At 46.6% G+C, this 24,525-nt stretch overlaps 1 protein-coding gene across 1 annotated transcript; it reads right to left on the minus strand.

Moving 5' to 3' along the window:
• Positions 1–223: 223 nt before the first annotated feature.
• GDF10 (growth differentiation factor 10) lies at positions 224–14,743 on the minus strand. The gene is made up of 3 exons (XM_081268198.1): positions 14,065–14,743; positions 3,205–4,133; positions 224–1,188 (listed from the first exon to the last, which is right to left on the minus strand). Exons 1-3 carry the CDS (start codon positions 14,534–14,536, stop codon positions 997–999), a joined length of 1,593 nt encoding a protein of 530 aa, XP_081124324.1. The 5' UTR covers positions 14,537–14,743; the 3' UTR covers positions 224–996.
• Between the last annotated feature and the right edge of the window lie 9,782 nt (positions 14,744–24,525).

Genomic DNA, 24,525 nt, shown 5'->3' on the forward strand with positions numbered 1-24,525 from the left:
TGCCAGCTCAGGCTGGGAATTTGCATAACAGAGGGATTAGGGCAGGATCTTGGAAGGCCCAGGAGCAGTGGGGTTTCTGGAGCTTGGGACCAGACATGGAGGAAGTACAGAGATGGCCTCCACCTATCTTAGAAGATGCTGTGTCTATAGCAGCCACCAGATGTCTCAAAGGTGGGGATCAATCTATAGTTAGAAATAGGTGACACTTAGGTTTTTGAAATACCACTGTAACTTTAATTTATTAGCTTTCCATAAAAACACACAACACACACAATCTACAGTATACAAAGTATAATTTACAAAAATATAAAATCTTGGTTATTTTTTAGTATTTCAACATATTACTGTATATGTTATTTTCATATGCATGTTTAAAGAACCCACACCTAACCAGCATGATTATCTCTGTGGGGAATGGTGTCAAACACCCCTCTTTGTTTTAAAATAAAATATATATTAAGAGAACAAACCCAAAATTGGTTATATGTGCATATGTATGTATAAAAGCTTTTATAGTAGAGTGTGAAACAAAACACTCATTCAGGCCTTGTTTCCCTATGTGGCCTGAAAGTTTTTAAACTGAACATTTAAACAGAGATTCTTTCCATGTGAAGGGAGCAAGCACCCTAAGATTTGCATAGTCTTCTCAGGTTATGAGATGATAAACACATACAGCCAACACTGAGGACCTGTCCATTTTTGGGTCTTGAAAGCGGCAGGTAGAGTCGATGGGCAACCTTCAGGCCAAGGATAATTCTGTTTTTTTTTTTTCCAGGAACTCAAGAAGCATTTAGGTGGCTAAGTCATTAGCAACAAAAGACTCCAGAATGATGACCAGATGGTCAGACCTTTCTGGACCCCAGTGGGCTGTCTGTAAGCTCCGCCCTGCATCTGTAGTCACAGACTTAGTCAAGTCCTGGCTCCAAAAGGCTCTGAGAATGCCGCTCTGCTGGCTGAGGGGTTGGTGCTGAGACTGCCTTCAACCCTGGGGCAGTTTTACCGGCAAGCACACGTCTCCACGGACATGTTGGGGTACACCTTCAACACCACGTTCCGGTTCTCATCTAGGAAGAGGACCCCAAGAGAGTTCATCTTATCTGGAACACAGCAGGGCTCTGGGATGCCAGGGACGATGCCCACAGCCCTGACAATGCTCTGGATGGTGGCATGGTTGGATGGGCGAACAATCTGCAGGGTGAGAAAGAAGCAGGGTTACCTCAGTGTTCTACCCTCTCCCATCCATCTTCCCACCAGAGCAGTCCTCACAGTGACAGACCATTAACCCAGACTCTGGAAACACTGACCTAGAAGCAAACATAAGTTCCCAGGGATGAACACATATTTCCTCTGAAATCAGGTATAAACAGTTCTAGGCTGAGGTCTGCAAGAGCCCCCAGGCCTGTCAGCTTATTCCTGCAGCTGAAGTGATGTTGTAGACCCCCCTGGCCACTTGGGGGCGCGAGAGGGTCACATATCCCTGAAAGGCACCTGGAGCTGACAGAAACTGTCCAGGGTGAAAGCTGAGGGTATGGCTCAGCCAGCATTGCTTGGAGGGCCAGCTGCCCAGACTTCACAGTCTGAGGAATATAGACATGCCTCTCATGGAATCTGTTCTGAAGGAGAAGGCTGGGTTGTGTACTGGGGCTTGAAACTTACACTTCCCAGACATGCCTAAATTGGGGTGGCAGGTATAGTTTTACCATATCATCCCATTCTGCCATTTTAACAATTTTATGGGGTGAATATGACTTTCATTTTACCAGTGAAGACACTGAGACTTAAAATGACTAAATTAGACATGACCCCTCGGATAGAATGTGGCCTACCTCCATCTATGAATATAGCTGAGTCACTCAATTCAGCTCATTAATGACAAGTAGGCCTTCTTAGATGAGGAGGAGGAGAGGCAGCAAGAGCAGGACACCGTAATGTGTATAGGGTTATGGTTAGTGTGCTGGCTGGTATCCCAGAAGGTGGGGAGGCAGCCAGTTAGGTAGATAAGGTAAGCATGAGGTCAGCCAGCTGCAAGCCTTAGATTCTGGTCTTGCACCTGTCCCCGCTGGTAAGCCCTTTTAGCAGATCCCCTCTCCCCACAGGGCACTTCCCTTCCTCTCTCTCACACATTCATGGCTTTGAGGAGAAACCCCTTAATTCCAAAATAGATTAATGTGGCCCCACATCCGGTTTGGGCTCTTCTACCTGGCTGATTTATTGAGGTTCAAATTGGATTTATGCACTGACTTCCTTTTTAATAGGGCTAGCCATGAGGATTCTGCAGAGTAAGAGGAGGAAACTGTGCTACGTGCCAGAGTACATGGCCAATCCATTGCAGTAAAGGCTACTGGGGGATGATGGACAGAGTTAAACCTGGCTGAGATAGGGAGAGGAGAATCTGAAACTTCAGGAACATCGCAATGAAAAGATCCAGTGTTTGTCTTGCAGACTACCCTGTGTGTGCCCTGAGGGAGACAGAAGCCCACACTGGGAGGGCCACTGAGACTAGCAGCCAGCTGGTCACAGACAGCACTGCCTGGGGATCCAAGCCAGGAACAGTAGGAAAACTTCTGCCAGGAAAGAAGCTTCTAGGACCTGTCTTGTCCACAGGGTACAGCTTGGACTCAACCTCTGTAGGTGGCTGCTCTGTAGGTGCCCTTCTGAAGAGAAGGATTTTCCTGCTTTTCAGGAGAGAGGTTCAGATTTTAAAATTCCAATGCAAACAAGAGAACACCTTAAAAAAAAACAGACAAATTAAATATCTGTGGACAGACTCCACCCAGCAGATTCCCACTTGGCTCTCTCTGTTTATCTATTCTTTGTCTTGTAGATGGGATGTGTTATTATACTCATTTTGCAGATGATGAAACAAAGGTCACCCAGGCAGAGGGACTTGCCAGAGAATTGCCCGGCAGAGGGAGCCTAGCTGAGAGTTAGGATTAGGCAATAGGAAGAACACTGTTACACAAAATTACATATAAGAGGAAGTGAGGGGAAAGGGGGGAAAAAACAAGAGAGATAAATGAATTACAGTAGATAGGGTAGGGAGAGAAGACGGGAAGGGAGGGGATGGGAGGGGGGATAGTAGAGGTTAGGAAAGGCAGCAGAATACAACATACACTAGTATGGCAGTAGGTAAAAAAGTGGATGTGTAACCGGGGGAAAAAAAAAAAAAGAAGAACACAGAGGAGGTACTCAAACCCATCCTACCTTGGGCATTGGGAACTCACAGGCTCCTGCGCAGTAGTAGGCATCAAAGGATTTGGGCGAAATGATCCATTCGTTCCACCCAATGTCTGCGAAATCCACCTTCAGATACCTCCGGCTACAGACTCGCGGTTCGTCCCACTGCCTTTTCCGGGCTTTCTGCATAGTCTTTTCATCGAAGTCCAGCACCTGCGAGGAGGCCGTGAACTCATCCTGCCCCTTCTTTCTGCGGTCCCTGCGCCCAGGCCGGGGCTTCAGCGCCCGGAAGGGGCTGGGCCATAGCTCGTGCTTGTGGTAGTACTGAGCGTGGGGGATGTGTCCTGGCCTCTCATCCAGTCCCGGCAGCTCATTGTCCTGGAGGGGCCCGGAGGCTTGCGCGGCCCGGCGCACACGGGGGTCCGCCGAGCTGTTGGGGGCTGCGCGGGGCTCTGAGTCTCCCGCTGGAAAGGGGTCGTATCTCTGCAGTGTCACTGCCACGCTGTTGGGCTCAGAGATGGCCAGGTCATTGGCGTATACAAGGATGTAGGGAATGTAGGGACTGGGCCTGGGAACCCCACGGTCCTTCTCCCCAGAATCCAGCTGGGCAGAGAGGAGCAGCTCGCCATCCTGACGGGCCGCTTTGACTATGGAGGAGATGTCCTTGGCCTGCCACAGACCGCGTGGGGGGGAAGCCAGGGCCATGGCCCCACGAAGTAGCCCCTGCGTGGCTGTATTCTGTGACAGGCTGCGGAAAAATAGGTGCTGGCGAACTGGCGGGCCTGGTGGCAGGAGGCGACAAGAGGAATTCTTGGCCCGTGGCTTGCAGAGCATCTCGCGCGCGCGGGGCCACCGCGGCGGCTCCAAGTAGAAGTGGAAAGTGGAGGTGAGTATTATTTCTGACTCTTGCATGGAGGTCAGGTTGAAGAAATACACGGCCTTCTGATTGACCACTTCTGCGCGGAAAAGACAGACCACAGCATGTTAGGTTCTCTCCAGGAGCACCTTGCTCACTAGGTCGCTCGCCCAGGGCTGGGGTGGTGGAACAAAGTCCGCAGACCCAGCACTTCCAGGCAGGGGACCACGCTTTGCTTTACTCATCCTCTGCAATCTTCCTACTAAACTGATGGGGGCGCCCTTTGGTATCCTCAATGAACAAGTGCAATTGAGATCAGCAGAAGAAGATTGTCACTTTCTCCTTGCAAAAGACAGGGAGGAGGGGGAAGGAGGGAGAGGGGGGAGAGAGAGTGAAAGAGGGAGTGGGGGGAGAGAGAGAAAGAGGAAGGAAAAGAAAGAAGATGTTTTAAAAGAAAAAGTAGACAAAGATGGGCATCTAGGTCGGCTTGATCTTAAAGTTCCTGTTTCCTCACCTGTACTGCTTCTTAAAGAAAAAATAAGCAAGTGTCACTGACACCTTCATTAAGTGCTCAAAATGGCTTGGGCCCAGCCTCAAGCATCCCCTTCAGTTTTTGCACAGTCCTCTATTCTATGCAATCAGATTTTAAATGTAACCACTGAATGTAATTTATATAAAATGTGATCATTCTTCAAAATGAGGTGAAACAAGGAGACCTTCACATTTTTCATTGCATTCTGAGAACCTTTTACAGGAAATAAAGGTTAAAAGCAGTTATTTGACCATCTGCCTTATGACTTTTAAGATTGTTTTACAACGAAGGAGCAATATAGGAGTGCACAGGTCACTCAATGAGGTTGCTCTCTGGAGGTGCATGTCACTGTAAGGACCATCATCATTCAGCATCTAGTGTGGCCCAAGAATGTTCCAGCCTGTTTCCTTGGGGTGGCTGACCACCCTTTCCACCAAGTGTTTGCCAAGATCAGCTGCAGTTCCAGGAAGCTGCCTCAGCCTTGGCAGCAATATAAGCTCTCTTCAATAACCAAGTCCTCTTTAGGACTCAAAGGTGAGGAAGACAGGCTTTCTTGATGCTTCCTTCTGATGCTGGAGATCAGAGAGGCCAGGGTGGGCTTCCTCCCTGGGCTTCCTCCGCGTCCCTACCACCAGTGTCTGTTTGATGGGTATAGCCAGTAAAAGACCGGAGTTTCTAAACCCAGGAAGTATGTGGGGGAGAAGGCACTGGGTTCCCCAAGGGACATGCAGAGACTACAATTATTTGACACCTGTATCCAGAAAATTAGCTGGGATTTTTTAAAACCACAACCTTCAGTTTAATATTCTCTGTTTCTATTGGGAAGGAAGCATAATTCTATTGGGAACTTTCACAGACTCTTAATGGACTGTGAGAGGAAGAAAGGAAGGGAGAAACATATATGGAGGGCTCAATAAGTACCAGTCGAGACTAGAAATGTCATCTCACCTTAACCCTAACAACACATCCACACGGGAGGTGTCACAGCCCCTCCACATGCATCATTCATAAGAAGCAATGGTGGGGTTTGCTGCACATTTAAATTTGGCTTCTCCAAACACTGTAGCCTGGAGTATCATGGTCTTGAGTCCCACATTCTAACCAGAACCCCTGAGGTTCTGACTATGAGGAAGTTTGGAGAGCACCCCAGGTAGCAGGATGTGTGATCTATAGTATTCGTTAGCTGGAAACTTTAGGTAGTTGTCCCTGCTCTCAGCCACAGCCTAGGGCCCCTGAATTGCATGCATGCAGATGCATCCAGAGAGCCAGTCTGTGGTTCCTTGTGCCTCAAGCCCATTGGCCGTGGGTAGGTGAAGTTTACTACCAATGCAGCAGCTAGGAAACATCCTGGGAAACAAACCCCAAGCCCCATGGAACCCCATCATGCTCTCTATCTTACTTTCCTCATCTGCCTCAAAAAAAACAACAGAATTTCAAGCAAACACCATGTGTGTCATATGCTGGATACAAGGGAGGTGTCCAGGAAGCATCCCTGCCACTTTCATTGAAAGGACAGAGAATGGCAGAGCCAGCCCCTCCTATACCAACTCGAGCACTCTCACTCACCCAGTGAGCTGGGTTCTGACCCAGCTAACATAGCAAAAGTGTTTTCCTTTGATCTAGTTCTAGTCTTGTCGCACTAATTATTCACTAACTGATCAAGAGTGGGGAGGAACCTCAGAGGTCATATAAGAAAGTAGAATTCCTACTTCATTCCAGCTTGAATGAATTTGGCCAGAGGGAGCTCATGCCTTACTGTACATCCACTCTGTGAAGACCCTCCCTGCTGGGAACTGTTGATTCCAAACAGGTCTGCTCAACTGCAGAGCATGAGGAACCACAGTGTGGCTGACCTTTTCTCTGTATGTGCCTATTTGCATACCATGCAGGAGCTCCAGACTGTTGCTGAGAGGAGGGACACCTACCTGAAGCTTCTTGCTAAGAGGTGCCCAGGCTACAAACAAGAAGCCCAGAAAGAAGTTTCCATGTCTTAATAACTTTGCTGGTACCCTGTGGCTCACGTCTCACAGCCAAGGAGAAGAGATCCTTCCTGTTTCCCTCTCCCTCTTTTATTATTTCTTCCATCCTGCTTCTTTTTTTTTAATTTTTATTTTTTAGTTGTAGTTGTACACAATACCTTCATTTTATTCATTTATTTATTTTTATGTGATGCTGAGGATCGAACCCAGGGCTGCACACGTGCGAGACGAGCAGAGCGCTCTACCATTAAGCCACAACCCCAGCCCCCATCCTGTTTCTTAATAAGCATTTGCAAAATTCTGTGTATGACTAAGTGTCAGGCTTTCTGGGGTCCTGGAAAAGGTGGTCAAAGCTGTCCTGGATGAGTTCAGCTTGGTGAGGAAACGGATTGATTATGGTGACAATACACAACTACAACACTTCGTCATGTCACAGCTTTACAGAGCACTGTCCCAAGTGAGGCCCTATGTGCTGGGAGCATCAATCACAGATGACCCCTATCAGAGCCCTGTATTGCCCCCAAACAGAACTCTACTTCTTACCAAGGCCCTGTTTGATCTGACTTGTGGAGCTCTCCACCTTCATCACCTCCCTTACCCCATCCCTGACCATCTTCCACATCTTCCTTCCTACAAGGCTCTGTCTCAACTATTCCTTCTGCTTTTGTGCTCCTCCTCTGGGTGTCCACCCTATGGTATCCCCAACAAAGGATACCCTTGGCTCCTTGGCTAATGAGCCACCATCACTCTGTCTACTCTCCACTTCATTTGTTAGAGCACTTCCTGACATCTGATACTCCATGAGGGCAGGAACTTTGCCGGTTTTGTTCTTTGCTATATCCTGACATCCTATCACAAGGCCTGGTGACAGTTGGTACTCGAGAATGTGTGTTGAATGATCAAATTCTTGTACATATCCTGACCAAGTGGCCTCTGCATTGTAGGAGGGCAGGAAGAGAAAGGAGGAGAGTAGGATCTGACACTTCATTTAACACTTGAGGAAGTGGGGAGGGGCACTCCTGGCCTGCTGCCCTGGAGTATAGTAAACACACCCTTAAGAAGTCCAGAAAGCCTCATTCTTCAGAAAGATACAGCTGATGATGCAAATATAACTGGCAACACTGCGTAGTGGGGTCTTTAGCCAGGGACTTCCTCTTGAGACTCATTTTTCTCATTTTTAAACAGCAAATGCAGGTTGAATATCCCTTATCCAAAATGCTTGGGATCAGAAATATTTAGGATTTTGGAATATATACATATACATGAGATACCTTAGGGGTGGAACCCAAGTCTGAACACAAAATTCATTTGTGTTTCACATATCCCTTATATTTTTACATAGTCTAATGTTAATTTTGTACAATATTTTTAGTGTATCTGCTTTTTTTGAACCCGGGACTGAACTCAGAGGCACTTAACCAGTGAGCCACATCCCAGTCCATTTTTGTATTTTATTTAGAGACAAGGTCTCACTGAGTTGGTTAGAGCCCTGCTAAAATTGCTGAGGCTGGCTTTGAACTCAACAATCCTCTTGCTTCAGCCTCCCAAGCCGCTAGGATTACAGGCGAGAGCCGCTGCACCCAGTTTGCATCTGTTTGGACTGGGACATGTCATATGAGGTTGGATGTGAAATTTACTACTTGTGGCATCATGTCAGTGCTCAAAACATTTTGTAGTTTAGAGAAATGGGGATTTAGGATTTTAAGATATGGGACGTTCAACTTGTAACACTGTTTGTTAATTATGGAATTCTGAGCTCCAACCGTAAGTGCATGGCCCTATACTAAGTATTCCTCATTTTCACTTTGAGAGGAGAAAGGATGGGACATTTATTCTGTGCACAAAGAGCTGGACCTTCAGAAAGGGTAGATAACTAGCCTAAAGCATTGTAGCTGGTAAAGAGCAGAGCCAGGGCATGGACCCAGGTCTGTCTGACCCCAAACCCACCCCCTTTACTCCCCTTTGATCCCCTGTATGCTCTGGCTATAATCCCAATGGTGTGCCTAGGAGCAGAGGGACAAAAGATCACATGCTGTGAAAAGCACTGTGTTTTGCAAACACAAGCCATTATCTGGCTGTTTTTGAGTTTTGATTCTCTAAGAAGGAAAGGACTGACCTTACTTGCACAAGCCGATCTTTCTGTAGATCTCTGAAATTCTCAGGACCCTGACCACTCAGACTCCTTCCTGAGGTCAATGAAATTGGAACAGATTCCTTCCTGGCAACACTCAAGCCAAAAGCAGCCCCTTGGATGGCTCTACCAAAAAAACAGAATCCAAGCCACCTGGAAATCTGTCCCTGCACTGCCTCTGAACAGACATCGAGAGTAAGAACACTGAACCTAAGGGTATAAGCTTCAACACAAGAGGGAAGCGGATACAGTGGGCCAGCTCATGGGCTGCAGAGAAAAGAGGGGAACTGGCAGGTATTGAGTGCCTGGTGTCTAGTTCCATGCAGGTTCCAGGAGCAGTGTTTAACTCCTCCTTGAATCATTTACTAGCTGTGGATCTTAGGCGAGTCATGAAACTTCTCTTTGCCTCAGTTTTCTCATCTGTAAACTGGGTAGAGTGTTTGTATGCATCTCCTCAAGTTGTGAAATTGGCTCTGCAGGGCTTGCTTGAATCTCAGTGCCTGGTACCCAGGACATGCTCAGAATACATAGTCAAGTGGCTGCAGGGACTGTCATAACCCTCAGAGGCCCTGTCCTTGCTCCCTGACCTCCTGCCAAGGAGGAGGCCTCAATACCTATCCAACAACCCCTAAGCAGGAGCTTGTCTCTTCCCCTCTTCTTTCTTACCAACCCCCAGTTCCTGTTTTCTTTGTACCCAGTTTGTATAATGACTGTGGATGCTTCATCCTTTCTGCCGTAGCCTTCACCCAGGACTGGTCATCAAGAAACTGTCACCCCTGGCCTCACACTCATATTTCAAGAGCAAATCATCTATGAGAGCTGACAGGCTAATACTATGCAAAGAACCTTGGCAGATCAATAAGAAAAAGACAAAACCCCATAGGAGAGAGCAATTTTCACAGGAAAAACTATAATTGGGCAACAGGCATGTGAAACAGTTCAGGATGATCCGGAATGGAAAATAAAAAGTAATTTCAAACAAGAATACTTCTATGTTGAAAATATGATCCCATTAAGGTAAAAACAGGGTGTATACATATATAAATATCCATGTATATGTAAATCTGATAGATATGGTATCTGGGTCCTGACCCAGCTAACTCAGCAAAAGTGTTTTCCTTTGATCTAGTTCAAGAATATATATATGCCTGAAATTTTATTAAACTATTATATTTACTCTGGTTAAATCTGCATCTGTGATTATCTTTTTTTTCAAAACTGTGATTTTCTATGATTTCTAGATTGTTTTTCCATTAAACATGCATTTAAGAGCCTTCTCTCTCTCCTCCTATCCCCCCCTCCTTCCCCTCCCTCCCTCTCCCCAGTCATGCACACTGTTACTGCCCCACTGGATACAAGCAAACTTAAGGCTTTCTGTGGCCTGGCGGCAATCTACTTGTCTACCTGCCCTCTCTCTCTCTCTCTCTCTCTCTCTCATATATATATATATATATATATATATATATATATATATATATATACATACATTATAAACCAAACACTTTGCAATACTCAGCACACAGTGACTGCTTCACCTCCATACCTGGCTACAGGGCACCTGCCTATCACACTCTGTTGTGGCCTTCCCTGCTCTAAAAGACTTCACTGGCCTCTCCCTGCCAGGTCAGTGCTGCTCTTGGTCCTCCTGCAGAGCTCCTTTAGCCTTTCACTGCTACCTTGCACATTCCAGTTTCCTGCAACCCTGTTCCTCTACTGACTTCAACCTGTCCTGACAGCGCATGAGCTTTTCTCAGGAGGGCCAATATTTTAGGCATCTTTGTATTCTCTGAATTTACAGTACCTTCCACCAAATAAAATGCTTAAGAAATACCTGGAATTATGTTTTGGATGTGGTTTGTCATTCCAAGTTTCATTGTTGGGAGCTTGATCCCCAGTGTGGTACTGTTAAGAGTAGTGGGATGTAATGAGGAATAAGGTTATTGGGAGTGTTGCCTAAGAAGACAGTTCTCATGAGACCTCAGTTAGTTCCTGAGGGAGAAATTGTTATGCCTCTTTAACCCCCACCAGACTGTCAAAGTCTACTGTTCCCCACCCACCCACATAGGGCTCAGTGCCCATATGGGTTTGAAACCTTGCTTACCAATTAACTCAGTCCTTGAAGACTTTAGTTGAGAAAGCATGGCCAGCAAGGTCACTTCTGCAATAAAATGTGAGCGTGCCCATTGTGCCCAACCACCTGTTGCAGCTGGGCATGGAGTTGAATGGTTCTGTCCTTCTGCTTTCATGCAATGGAGATAGTACAAGCAGCAGTGGAACATAGGATTTTAACCCCATAAAGGGGCTGAGACAGAACCTCAGATACAGCACTCGCATTTTACAAATAAGGAAACTGAGATGGGGGAGGCAATACATAGTGGCTGTAGTTGCTAAGTAAGTCCCATCTACCAGGCCGTTACCATTCTCACTGCTGCCTATCACCACCACCACCCATCTATATCAGAACTAAGCCCAGAGTCTGGGAGGCATATAATGGAACTGATGAGTATGAGAAATCATAATTCTGGCACAGTCCGGAACCATTTAACAAATCCCTCTTTGAAACCCCGAGGGAAACTTCTGCATAAATCCCAGCCTCACCAGCTACTACTTTCTCTTTGTAAGCATTAGTTGCCTTATGTGTATGGAGAGGAGATGAGGATTTGATGGGAAGGTCTCACTGGTCCCTCCCTGCTCTCTGACCTCCTGCCCTGCCATGTGATCTCTTACTTTGCCATCTGCCATGCTGTGACATAGCTAAGGGGTAGCCTTACACAATGTTCTTTGGACTTTCAGCCTCCCTCCCCCCACTGTAACTTACTTAGCCTTAGGTATTTTGTTATAGCAACAGAAAACTTGGGAAGCTGAAATGAACTTGAACTTTGGCAGTTTTGACAAATGGGTATTATTACTCTCATATTGGAGATGAAGGAAACAAGCTGAGTGTCCCAGTTGTAGGTGTTGAAACTTAGATTTAACTACAGGTCATTCAGGGAGAATAAGGGGAGCAGGTGGCCTAATCATAACACATGGGGTCAGGTTCAAATGGTCTCCTTATTGATAAAGACTTAAAAGGGAACAGAATTCACTTTAGGGAGCAGTGGAGGGGAAAGAGGGAAGGTTGTTGTGATAATAGTTATGAGCTAATAAATTGTTGACACATGTGCCAGGAACTGTTATAAGCTCAGGCTCACACCTCCTCACAAATGAATGCCTGAATCAGGAAGCAGGCACATCTGAAGACTGGCACAGGGCTGGGTATAAAAAACCTTAGAGGACTCAATGGAGGGGATGAGAAGCCAACACCTCACTCTATGCCAGGCATAAAACCTAGCTTATCACATCAAATCCTCATCTCCTCTCCATACACACAAGGCAACTAATGCTCAGAAAGGGAAAGTAACGTGCTACAGCACATAGCCAGTAGCTGGCAAGGCTGGGATTTATGCAGAAGTTTGCCTCGGGGTTTCAAAGAGGGATCTGTTAAATGGTTCAGGACTGTGCCAGAATTATGATTTCTCATACTCATCAGTTCCATTATTTGCCTCCCAGACTCTGGGCTTAGTTCTGATATAGATGGGTGGTGGTGGTGATAGGCAGCAGTGAGAATGGTAACGGCCTGGTAGATGGGACTTACTTAGCAACTACAGCCACTATGTATTGCCTCCCCCATCTCAGTTTCCATATTTGTAAAATGCGAGTGCTGTATCTGAGGTTCTGTCTCAGCCCCTTTATGGGGTTAAAATCCTATGTTCCACTGCTGCTTGTACTATCTCCATTGCATGAAAGCAGAAGGACAAACCATTCAACTCCATGCCCAGCTGCAGCAGGTGGTTGGGCACAATGGGCACGCTCACATTTTATTGCAGAAGTGGTCTTGCTGACTGAGGTAATCGGTAAGCAAGGTCTTAAACCCATATGGGCACAGAATGCTCAGCACAATGCTTTGTACTCTTAGGGGAATAATGTGCACCAATACTTAATCTGGCAAATGATGGGCTTGGAGCCTATGAATATTATCTCATTTCATCTTGGCTCTAATCCCCCAGAGGAAATATTGGCATGCCTTCCCATTTTATAGATGAGTATGATCAAATCTACATAGCTTTACTGATTCATCCAGGTTCATTGATGCCAGATGATTCTTAAATGGCTTAATTTAATAATGTTGCTCCACAAATGGACCCCAAATGATGAATTAAAGTTATCAGAAAGGATGGAGTTCAATCCAATTGGCCTGGAGCCCTAGAACGCTGACATGGGGAGTTTTCTCTGATGGATAAGGGGATGCATTTCTTTGTGACAAGGGCTCCCCTGTCCTTGAATACAGGAGGCCAACCTTCCCAAGTCTGGTTCTGTGGCCACCGGTGTTGCATAGAGTCACCTTATTAGTAAAATTAGAGTGCATTGAGCAGTGGCTGATAGATCTGACCTGCTGTCTGGCCCCAAAGCTGGCTGAGCATGTTCCCCTCCATCTCAGGAGGGAAGCACACAGACTGAAGAGTTTCTCCTGATGAATGGCCTCCTCCCCCACAGGGCTGCAGAAGACCCCCACCCACATTTGCTGGAACAGCATTCTGCAGCTATGAGTAGTCACCATGACAACCAGGGTCTTCCCATTACCCTTGCTGCCCAGGCTGCACCTCCTCTGTTTGCCCCAGGGCTTCCAGAAGCGGTGTGGCTCTCCCCAGCCCTGTCCATAGACTGCTAAGGCCGGAATCCAGAAGCACCCTGGGCAGGGAAGGCTTCTGCCAGTGGCCTCTGCCCCACTCCATCCAAAGTATGAAGAAATCAAAAAGTGGGGTAAGGACAGAAATGGAATGGGATGCTGCTACTGACCAAGCTTCTGGAGGCTTACTCACACCTTGGTAGTCTGAACACTTCATGATAATGCCCACAAATCTACAGTCCTTGGCACCAAGGTCCTTCTCAGTGCACTTTGCTTCCTCTCCACCAAAACCACTGACTCTCTCCAGCTGGAAGTTTCCTACCTAACCCAGGGCTTGATATTTCCATCAGGGTTCCTTAGGTCCACTGGACCCTGCCCTCCTCATCCAGCAAGTGCCCACAAAACTGGCCCTTATGACATGGATACTCCTCATGCCAACCTCCACCCTTTGCCTCAAGCCTTGTGTATGCGGTAGTATGTGTCTATAAGGTTTGGGAGGCCCCCAGAAGCAAGAACTCTGTGCTAGGCAATGCCCTTTGGTGTCCCCCTGGAGGCTGCCTCTTGGCACAAAGTGCTCAGTGAATTGCCCGTGAATGAATGAACGAATGAATGAGTCCATGAAGAGCAGGAAGAGGAAAAGCAGGGGTGCAGAAGTGAGAAGAGTGGACAAGTGAGGAAAGGAAATAATGAGAGGGGGTTCCCCCCGGGACGTCCTGTACTTACCCAGCCGGGCACGGAAGCTGCGCACAGTGTTGCCTCCTCCCGGCTGCGTGCCCCGCCGGCTGTACTTTTCATAAAGCCTGAGCATGTGGACAGCGACCATGTCCTGGGCACCGGGGCCCAGAGCTGCGGCAGCATCTCCCAGAGACTGCTGGGGGTCTTTATCCCCCTGCAGGCCGTGGGCTACCGCGGGCAGTGCGGACCAGGAGGGGGCCGTGTGGCTGCAGCCCGCAAACCGGAGCAGCAGAAGCAGAGGCAGCAATTGGGGCCCCAAGTTGGTCCAGGCGGAGCCAGGAGCCATGGCGGGGTGAGGATGGCGAAGAGCCGGAGCCCAGGAGGATTGTGAACGCGGGCGCAGCGGAGGCTGCGAACCGATCCCGCGGCAGGAAGGTGTACACGGAGTCCGGGGAACAGGGGGCGCAGGGATGTGGACAGCTAGATCTGCGTGAGGCGGGCAGCCGTGTGCGCGGTGCATCCACACGGCCCGAGTTCCGGGCCAGCCGTCGCAGTCGTCTGAAGCCGCGCGGAACACCGCAGAGCCCAAGCCCGCGCGCTGCCTCGGCTGACTAGGACTGCGAAACTTTGCAGCTCACAGCGCGCCCCGGCTGGCGGGTTCGAGGGGCGGGGCGGGGCGGGGCGGGGCGGCAGGCGTCGCCCTCCGGGGGACCTAGCTAAGCGTCCAGTATCTCTCCAGGCGGCCGCGGACAGGGCCCTTCCTTGCCAGGCTGCGATGTGCGTGCGCACTTGTGTGCGGCGTGCGCGCGCTGGGGTATGCGCCTGAGTGTGCGCCCGCGACTGTGGGGGGCGTGGGCGTGGGCGAGCGCGCTCCCCGCTCCCCTGAAGAGAGTCCGAGACCAAACCTAGCTGCCGGCTCCGGTGTATTGGCGCCCGCAGCCTGGCCAGGGCTGCAAGGGGGCTGGGAGGCTTTTGGAGGGGGGCCCGCCTGCCGGGTTGCCCCTGCAATGGCATGCGATGGTTGTGCGGTTGCAAGATGACAGCTCCCCCATGAGGACCCGAAAAGGGATGTGTGTGTGCCCAGTTGTTGTCTCTGAGCCAGTGTGTGTCCAAAATGCAAGAGTGCAGGCTGGGAACACGGACCCTTCCTGGGGAGGCTCTGGAATGAAAAAGAAGCCCTCACTCCAAAGCTCTACCAACTCAAGGCAATGACAGCAAGATCCTGATTAAAATTCAGTTAGCTGATTAACTGACTGAAGCTTTATTTGGCAACAATGAATTCAGTTGTTGAAAAATACATCAAAAGTGTTTATTAATCTTTGGTCAAGACTGCGTGAAAAAGGACATGCTTTCAATTTGCTTTAAAATAATAATAATAATCCCCCAAAAGATCAGAGGAGGGAAGAGAAATCCGTGGCTTTCCCAAGAAGGTCCCCAGTGAAGGCTGGGTCTAGTTGAGTCCCTGGTTGCTGCCTCTTATCTTACCCTGTAACAGAGTGTCCTCAACTTTGTTTCTACTCTCACTGGCTCAGTGTTACTTCCCGTGGATAGAATTCAGGAATCTGTGAACTTAATGGGGAAAAATTAGATCTTTATGTTCACTGTCTCTGGGTTTAGTATTTCTTGATACTCTAAATCCAACCAACCAGTCACAGTAGCTATACCTGTGACTTTTTCACCAATAGGCACCATCCACAGAATTTTCATATTGCAGGAAAGTTGTTTCAAATCTCTCAAAGTGCATTTTTGTTCCTCATTGCTTTGAAATTACAGTAATTATTATGCCAGCTGCTATTTAAGGAATTAATGAAAAAATGACATGTTACTATGTTGCCAAGTTGTTTTCAATACTACTGCATTTAATCAATAGTACATTAAATAGTACATTTAATATAATTACTTTCTTTTGTAACCCTGCACATTTTATTTTATTTTATGCATTTAAAAACATCTTTGGAGAAGGATTCCATAGGCTTCACCAGACTGAAAAGGGGGTCCAGGGTCCTAAAAATTTAAGAATCCAAGAGAAGGAAAAGATCCTTTTCAAACCCATATTCTTTCAGAATGCTCCTGGACACCATCTGGACTACATTTTAAAGGACTATCTGCAAACTTGTGAACCACTGTTTCTTTCACATGGTGACTTTTGGGCTTTGTGAGTCAAACTAGTTCTTGGAGGGCTTACAATGCAATAATTAAAAAATTGTTGAGGGGCTAGGGTTGTGGCTCAGTGATAAAACACACACCTAGCATGTGTGAACCCTGGGTTCAATACTCAGCACCACATAAAGATAAATAAACGTATTGTGTCCATCTACAACTAAAAAAAAAATTAAAAAATTTACTGAGAAAAGCTTCTGTCAGTGGGTAAAACATTGGTAATTTTTAAAAAATCTTATACTGTCCAATTAGAGGTGATCTTATTGAAAGCCCCTGAACCTCAGTCCTTTAGCTTTTGGAAACTGTATCGAAGCATTTTATTTATTTTGAAAATTAGTTCACATTGTGTTCCACTTCCTGTTAGTATAGTTCCCATGTGTTCTGTGAACCCATTTCCCAAAATGGTTTGCCTGGAGGTGAGATGAGGAAATCTCAGTTGCAGGCTTGAATCTCTTCTTATAAATGATCTTCCTCATCTTTTACTGTCCCCTCCCCCACCCACCTCGTTCCTTCTCCATGTGTCCCTCACTTCCCCTCTGCCCCCCCTTCCCCTTCTCCCCCAGAATGCCTCTGACCTGCACCAGCTGGGGGTAACCTCTGCTCAGGGGTAGTTTTGTCTCTGCTGGGGCCATACACAATCGAGGCCTGTGAAAAGGAGGGTGAGTCCGCAGGAGGCCGGCACAAGCTGGGCTATTCGGGATCTGCCTCCATTAAAGCCTTCTAGCCCTCCTTAACTCATTCTGGCTCCATTCAAGCCAGCCTGAGGGTCAGGCTTTAGCTGGCACTAAAACCTGTAGGGTACAGATTCTCTGACATTGTTGAGAAAGAATTAAGGCATCAGCCAAAGACGGCTAATATTTCTTGCTTCATTTTATTGTTGAGCAGCGGGACTGTAAAGTTTTGAACACTGGAGCACTGTGGCCCCCTTTCATGTGGCCGAGATGATGGGATAAAAATGTGTTTGGTGAAGCAATTCAGATTACCACTGGGTCACATCCTCGCTGGCTCTCAGCACAGCCCTCAAAATGGTACAGCTCAGACAAGAAACAATCTGTGTAATTGCAGCTCATGCTGAACGGTGTTTCTAGCATGGAAATGAGGCTAATTTGGATCTTGCCAATGAGCATATTTTGATTTTAATAGCTCAAGCCGCAACTCAGAATAAGAGTTGAGATGGCAGACTGTGAATACAAGTTCTCCAATCTATGGTTTCTGACAGCCTTCTACACAAGTTTCTTGCTTCTGGGGGTATCCTAGCTGTATTTACCAGAGATGCTGAGGTCTCAAACTCATGGTTGAGATGAGGAGTGTTGTCTCCACAGAGGGGAGATGTTGTTTGGGTTCTCTCAGTCATCCAGGCCTCTATGCCACACACTTTGAAGATAGGAAGGAGTCGAAGAGGGACCTTGGTTAGAAAGTTCTACACTGAAGTAAAGAAGAAAACAAATGGGATATGTCTTTCATCAGAAGCCTCTCTCCAAGCAGGGTGCAGTGGCACATAACTATAATTTCAGCTACTTGGGCGACCAAAGTAGAAAGACTGCAAGTTTGAGGCCAGCCCGTGCAACTTAAAGAGATCCTGTCTCAAAATAAAATGTGAAAAGAGTTGGGGATGCAACTCAGTGGTAAAGTACCCCAGGGATCAATCCCCAGTACCATATACATACATTTAGAAAAAAGAATCAGGCATGTAGTATACATGAAGTCCTTGCCTAGCATGTATGAAGTCGTGAGCTCACTCCATAATACCATAAAAAACAAAAACAAGCAACAAATAAATGGCCTCTTCCCAAATAAACACCAAATGAAATGTTCAAAAGTAATTGTTTCATGATATTGTCCAGTTACTTTGTGGCTGAGCCCATTCACAGCTCTAACTAGCTCTGTAACCCTGAGGCAGCCCCACGTCCTCGGGGAATCCTGGAAGGCTCATCCCCAAGCTCTGTTTCATATCCAGTGCTCCATACTAGGCTTGTCAACCCATTCTTGGAAGTGAGAAGGTACAAATGACCTTGTGAAGTCAAGCATTAAGTTCACTGCTGTCTTGCTGTATGACCTTAACTTACTTGCCTTCTCTGGACTTCAGTTTCTTCAACTCTAACAGGGAGAGCAAAGCCAGACATCGTGAGAATATTGGTAAGGTTTTAAAGTGAGATGGTATAGAATTACATTGGTCACCATTACTACTCCTTTTATGGTGTGTTTGAAAGAGTTTTTCACACATCAGAAGTGTTCCCCAGCTCTGGACGTTTGGTTAGAGAGTCTCACCTGGCTGTTCCTTGCTCTGCAGAGGAAATGCACTTATCAATGCACAGTGCAAAGAGCCGAAAAGGCAAGGAAATTGGAGGAATATTTTGTTGATTAGAAAGTCTTAGATCTCTACTAACTACTAACGAGAGCTGTTGTTATCAGAGTCTGAGAGAGGGTGATTCACAGCTCTTCATATAAATTTTCAAAGCTCTTAGCCCTTCAGGACAAAAGAAATGTGAACAAGTCCCAGTTCCCATTTGGGGCAGGAGCTGTGGGGCGCTAGAGACAAGAATCCCAGGGCCTCACCAGGCTGCCGGGCCCGAGTGTAATAAATCTGCAAAATAACAAGCACAAAGGACTTTATAATCAATGACAGATTTAATTTTTGTTCTGGCAAAATCCATCCGTGGAGTTCACATTTTATAGAGAAATAACTACCCAGTTTGTGACTCCTCCTTAGCTCGTATTCTCTTTCTGAAAGTTGGGAAAACTCAGAAAATCAAAGTCAGCTCTCTGAGAACTGTAGCAGGCAAGAGCAGGACTTCCCCTGGGCGGGAACCCAGCTCTCCCGTTACTTCCTAGGGTGGCGCGGGCCATTCATTTCTGTTTTGCTAAAATACCCATGACATGTGAATAAACCAGGATTACAGAACATTGTCTCGGTCAGTAATCTGAGCCGGCATGGGCTCTGGTTTGATGAAATATGGTGCTCTCTGAGCAAACATGGGAATTGGTATTACTTCTCGTTAAAGCTGAACAGTGGGACTATTTAGAACTGATGCATGAATGCAGCACTGTGGGGAGTGACAATTTAAAGGGAGCCGATTTGGGGGAAAGAAGGGGGGGCGTGCGTGTGTGTGTTTGACTTGGCCACAGCCAGCCAGTTAAGAAGAATCCAAGGCAGAGGCAGCCAAAGGGACACTTTGGAAATTAAGACTCCTTTGGGGCTGCCCAGCCTCCTTACAACCCCAAAATAATCTTCTTCAGAACCTTCCACTGCTCTCCTTTGCTGGAGGGACAAAGCCTGCCATCCTCGCCCTGGCATTCAAGCCCTTACCATCTGTCTCATCTGTCTTTGTTGGGTCTTTTTCAGTTTTTCTTCCTGCTTATCTTCTCATGGCCCAGAATTCAGAAGAGCCTACCCTGCATCTCCTTAGTCCTCATCCCAGCCCCCCACGAATGCTTTCAGGTGACTTAGTGGATGCTGTCATGCAACACCTAAATCTTCCTTCCCCCAACACCAAGGTACTCCTGCCACCAGCTACAAGGACTGTTGTCTGCTGAGAGCTCACAGCTGAACCACTCCCCAGGAATTTCTGTCAATAAAACCAACAGGAGCTATTTCACCCAAAGTTTACTCCCTCCCTGGGGACAGCCAAATTCAATGACTAGGCAATGCAGGTTGAGTAGACCAGGATAACCCTGAAGGACTCCCTGTGGACTCTGCTCAGGTCCCTGAAGAATCTGTGGGCTTCTTCCTCTGACCAATTCTGTTCTCTTCTGGCCCCTGCAGAGATAACCCCCTCCCTCCCATATAGCTCTGCATCCATGTTTTCATCTCAGCCTGGTTCCTGAGACCTGGCTTAACATAATTAGTACCAGGAATGATTTGAGGAAGAGGACTTGCTGATGGAATCCGAGGCCCCAGTCATGTGCTTCCCAGTAGCAATGAAGACTCTGTGACTGGTGTAGCCAGTGCCTAGATAGTTCCTAGCACGCTGCTGTGCTGAACTGGAGACTTCAAGATCTCAGATCTTACAGAGAGAGGTTCAGGAGCAGGTATAACTCAGAAGACCATGGGTGTATCTTGCTGAGTGTCATGGTTGTGTTGAAGATAGATCATGAAAGGTTGAAGATGAATCACTAACTTAAGGAAAAGTGTGAATGTCAAAGGGCCTCTCAGCAACACATAAAGAAACCCTCATTTCTTGTAGCTGATCCAGCTGAGAGTCAGGCCAAGGAGTTAAACAGGAAGGTAGCAGAGCTTCGGAGATGATTGAATTATTAACCACAGCAAGTCTTTTGGGACAAAGGTAGAATCCTGGTTGGGAAAGAGGGGTCCCTGACAATCAGGAGTACCATAGTTGATGTGCTAATGAATCTTAAAACCCTGCATCTCCATGAACACTCTGGACCTGAGGAGCCCCCGCTTCTTTGTTTGAAGAAGATGCAACTATAACATATGACCATCTCATGATCTTCACATACCCATTCCCTGGCTACCCCCCAAAAACTGGGGTTAAACAACAATTAGCTAGGAAAGAGTTGGGTCCAGCAAGGTGTAAGACACTGTAGACTGAAGATCTTTGAGTGTCAACATGGGCTCGTAGGACACAAGAGTGTGTGCTTGGGACTAGGTCTTGATGGTGTAGGATCAAGGAAGCTAGGATATGGAGTTGGGTGGAGAGAGTTTATGAACACAAGAGCATTTTTCCTGATGCAGGATTTACACTATGACAAGGATCCTACCAGTTGGGGCTGATATGTTTATGAGTTGGCTCTTGGACACTTTGAAAAAAGCAATGATCTACAATAAGTGAAGCAGCAACACCAAAATTGCACAGCCAATTATAGAAAAATGAATTAAAGGCTCAGAGAAGTGGTCATGCTACATTAGAAATGGTACCTAAAGTGAGAAAACTACCAGGCTCTGTATTCCACAGAAAGCTCACAGTACTCTCCATCTAGCAAAATGAGGAAAGGGGCCCCAACATTGTAGAAAGCTTAAGGATGACCATACTCTGTAGCCTGGGGCTTAGGGTGAGAGATGTTATTACTGAATTAGGATCCCTAGCAGAAATGGGAATGAAAGGATCCCAAAGCAACAGAGTGACTAACTGTCCACACCAAAGTGAACGTCACTATCTAAATGAGAGGCCCAGTTAGGGGAAGGCCATGTTTCCAAATTCATATAAAGCTATAGAACTTAATAAAACATGGAGTTCTTAGGGCACATGTTGATGGATAGCCAATAAGAATGTTGCTTGGTTTGTATAATTAAAAATAAATCAAGGATGAATGAATGGGGCTGAAGACAACTACCACGATAAAAATCATAACCTTGCCCAATTTCAGACCTGAGCCAGGTCTTAGACCTGGGACACAATGAGTGAAAGAGAAGCAAGGTCATCAGGCAATAGGCACCTGTAACAAGACAGCAAGGAGAGAAGGTAATGATCTTATATCTTTCTCCAAAGAGAACTGTGGCCATTTAATCAGATCAACTGAACACAAGGGAAGGAGAATATTCAGACATTTCAAGATTAAAGGGGCACAGGATTCAAATTAGTACTGACACTTAAAATCATTATAACTCCCCTGTTAGAGTCTTATATAAATGGGTTCTGCTTCAGACCCCCAGCCTGCTGGGCTCATGAACCTCTCTATAAACATTTCTCCAAACCTCAAATGGACCATTGGAATGAACATCCCTGGTAGCTGCCAGAACTTTGCTTTGGTTCCTTGACCTGCAGGGTAAGTAGAGAAAGCAAGTTGAAAATTGTGGGGTAAGAATTACCATAGTATGGAAGACCAAGAAGAAACATCTGAAACGATTTCCTCCCCATTGTTCTAGCCTGATTAATAAATCAAAATCAATGTTATGTCCCAAGGGCTTAATACCATTCTTCAAAACATAAAGAGTGTAGTTGCCATGGTCCCCATGATACTCTCATTCACAAGTCTGGATCCTACAGAAACCAGACAGGTGCTAGAGAATGACAGTGGATGACTGCAAATTCAATAAAACTTAGGGTCAATAATCCTAATTGCAGCAACTCTGCCAGATGTGGCATCTTGGCTTTAGCAGATGAACATGGCCTCAGGCACATGGTATGCAGTCTTTGACTTGATCAATGTATTATTTTTCATCCCATTCAGGAGGACTTAGAAGCAACTTTTGTTCTTATGGAGCAGGTAACAGTATGTATTTATTGGTAAATTAATTTCTTTCCCTTGGGCCATGTTAACACTAACACCTTTCTCCTGGTAGAAAAAAATAGACATGGTTTTACCACTGTTACATCAGTATGGGTTAATCAGACTGAATCACCAAGAAGTGGAAAGAGCTTTGGAGAATTTAGTAAGTAAGCTACTTTACTTCAGAGGGTGGTAGAGGAATTCCATGAAGGTCTTGAAGAGTGCCAGATCAGTACAATCAATAATTAATCAAGGCAACTAGATGACTAGTGTTCTGAGCACATTGAGGCATCCCTCCAATGTAGAAGATACATTATTTTACCTTGCACTTACCATCCCTAAGAAGAAAATACGACTCCTAGTTGGCTGATTGGTTTCTGGAGACTACAAATTATACCCTTGGGGACACTATCCTGACCCAGAGTATTATAGAATGTTGCTGGCATGGAGTGGGATCCAGAACAGGGAAGGACTTTTAACTTGTCCAGAATGAAGAACAAACAGCCCTGGTACTTGGATCCTGAAACTGTCAGACCCTGTGGTATCTGTGGACGAGGGTATCATGTATAATTTATGGCAAGACCCAACAGAAGCAAAACCCTGTCATTTGCAGCCGAAGACTTCATGCCACTTGAAAAGTAGCTCCTAATTTGCTACTGAGCACATTAGAGATAGACTCACCATGGGACATCAGGTCCAAATGTGCCTGTCATGAGCTGTGTTCTCTTAGACCCGGCACATCATATGCTTGAGTGGCTCCAGCAATAATTCATTAAAGATATAAGTGATTCATCTAGGCTGGGCATGAACAGGGTCAGGGGATGCCAAGAAGCTGCATGAGCAAGTAGTACATACCTCCATGCCACCCACCTCTGTACACCTGTACCACTCTTCCATTGCAAACCCAGGTCATTCAGTGTTCCCTTATGGTCAACTGATGGAGAAGGACAATGTATGCACTTGGATCATGGATGGGTAGTTTATGGTTGCAAACCAAAAATGGACCTCTGCTGTACTGCACCCTCAGTCAGGGATGGCCTTGAAAGACAGGGGAAATCTTTCCTATGGACCAGAGCATCAGGAAGGGTGAACACCTGGGCATCCTATTTTGCATTGAAAAAAAATGATAGGAATTAAGTATAGACATATTTGTGAGCAGTTGCAAATGGGTTGGTTAATTGATTGGGAGCCTGGAAGAAAAAAAATGAAATACTTGGGATAGAGAGGCCTGGGAACAAGTAATGCTGACAGACATGTATGAACAGGCAGGAAATGAGACTGTCATTATACTACATCTCAATATCCACAAGAAAGTACCACCAAGGAACTCAAGAACCAAGGAGATAGAAGGGCTCTATCAGTTGACATCTGCCAATCTCTATTGTCAGCCACTCTGGGTATGTGCATAGAGCAATGGTGGCAGGAGTGGGAGCTACTGAATGGCTCAACAGCATAAGCAGCCAGTAACCAGGGCTAATGTGGCTTTGCCACTTCTTCATATTCAGCCAACTAGCCAGGTGTACCAAAACTGAGCCCCTGACTTGATCCCACTTCAGACTGAGCACATGAGTTACTTACTGGAATAATGATTTAATGGGTTCTTCCTACTCCAGAAGGGGCAGGGATTCATCTTGACTGGAGTCTACATATATTCAGGGTAAGTTTGCTGTTCTTGCCTTGGGAGCCTTCACCACCAGATCTCTTCACCCAATTCTGATGGCTAATACACAAGGGCAGGGGACACAGTTGGAACAGGACACCATGACCCCCCAGGAGTAAGAGTCTCAGCCACCCCATCAGTGGAGGCACTAGCTGAGATAGAGAAGACTCTAAAATGGTGACAAAAGAGGGAGATGATGAGAATCCATTGTCCCAAGCCCAGCTCTGGGGATTGTATTTACCCTTATCACCTTCCTCTTGTCGATTTCTCCAGGAAAAGATACCAGGCAGAATCCTGGGGGAGCTGTTCCCAGAAGGACTGGGATGATTATAAGAAGCAAGTGGATCCGAGCTACAGAGAAGGTGGACCACATGGTGTTCTGCTGCCCAGCTGCCTCCTTTAATGAGGCCCCCATTCCCTCATTCCTTCCACACCACTGCTTCCTGCTGACAACTCCCAGCTGGGACCCTCCCCAGGAATTGTCCTCAGCTGCCTGAAGGGGGCACCCCACCCACAGCCAT

Source organism: Spermophilus citellus (genome assembly GCF_964194105.1).
Source record: "Spermophilus citellus genome assembly, chromosome: 15".
In the NCBI taxonomy this organism is placed as follows: Eukaryota; Metazoa; Chordata; class Mammalia; order Rodentia; family Sciuridae; genus Spermophilus; species Spermophilus citellus.

Coding starts and splice junctions, on each gene's coding strand:
- GDF10 (XM_081268198.1), bottom strand. CDS start 14,536: ATGCACCGCGCACACGGCTGCCCGCCTCACGCAGATCTAGCTGTCCAC. Junction 4,134..14,064: donor CAGCTTCCGTGCCCGGCTGG/GTAAGTACAGGA, acceptor TTTTCCGCGCAG/AAGTGGTCAATCAGAAGGCC. Junction 1,189..3,204: donor GTGAGTTCCCAATGCCCAAG/GTAGGATGGGTT, acceptor CTCACCCTGCAG/ATTGTTCGCCCATCCAACCA.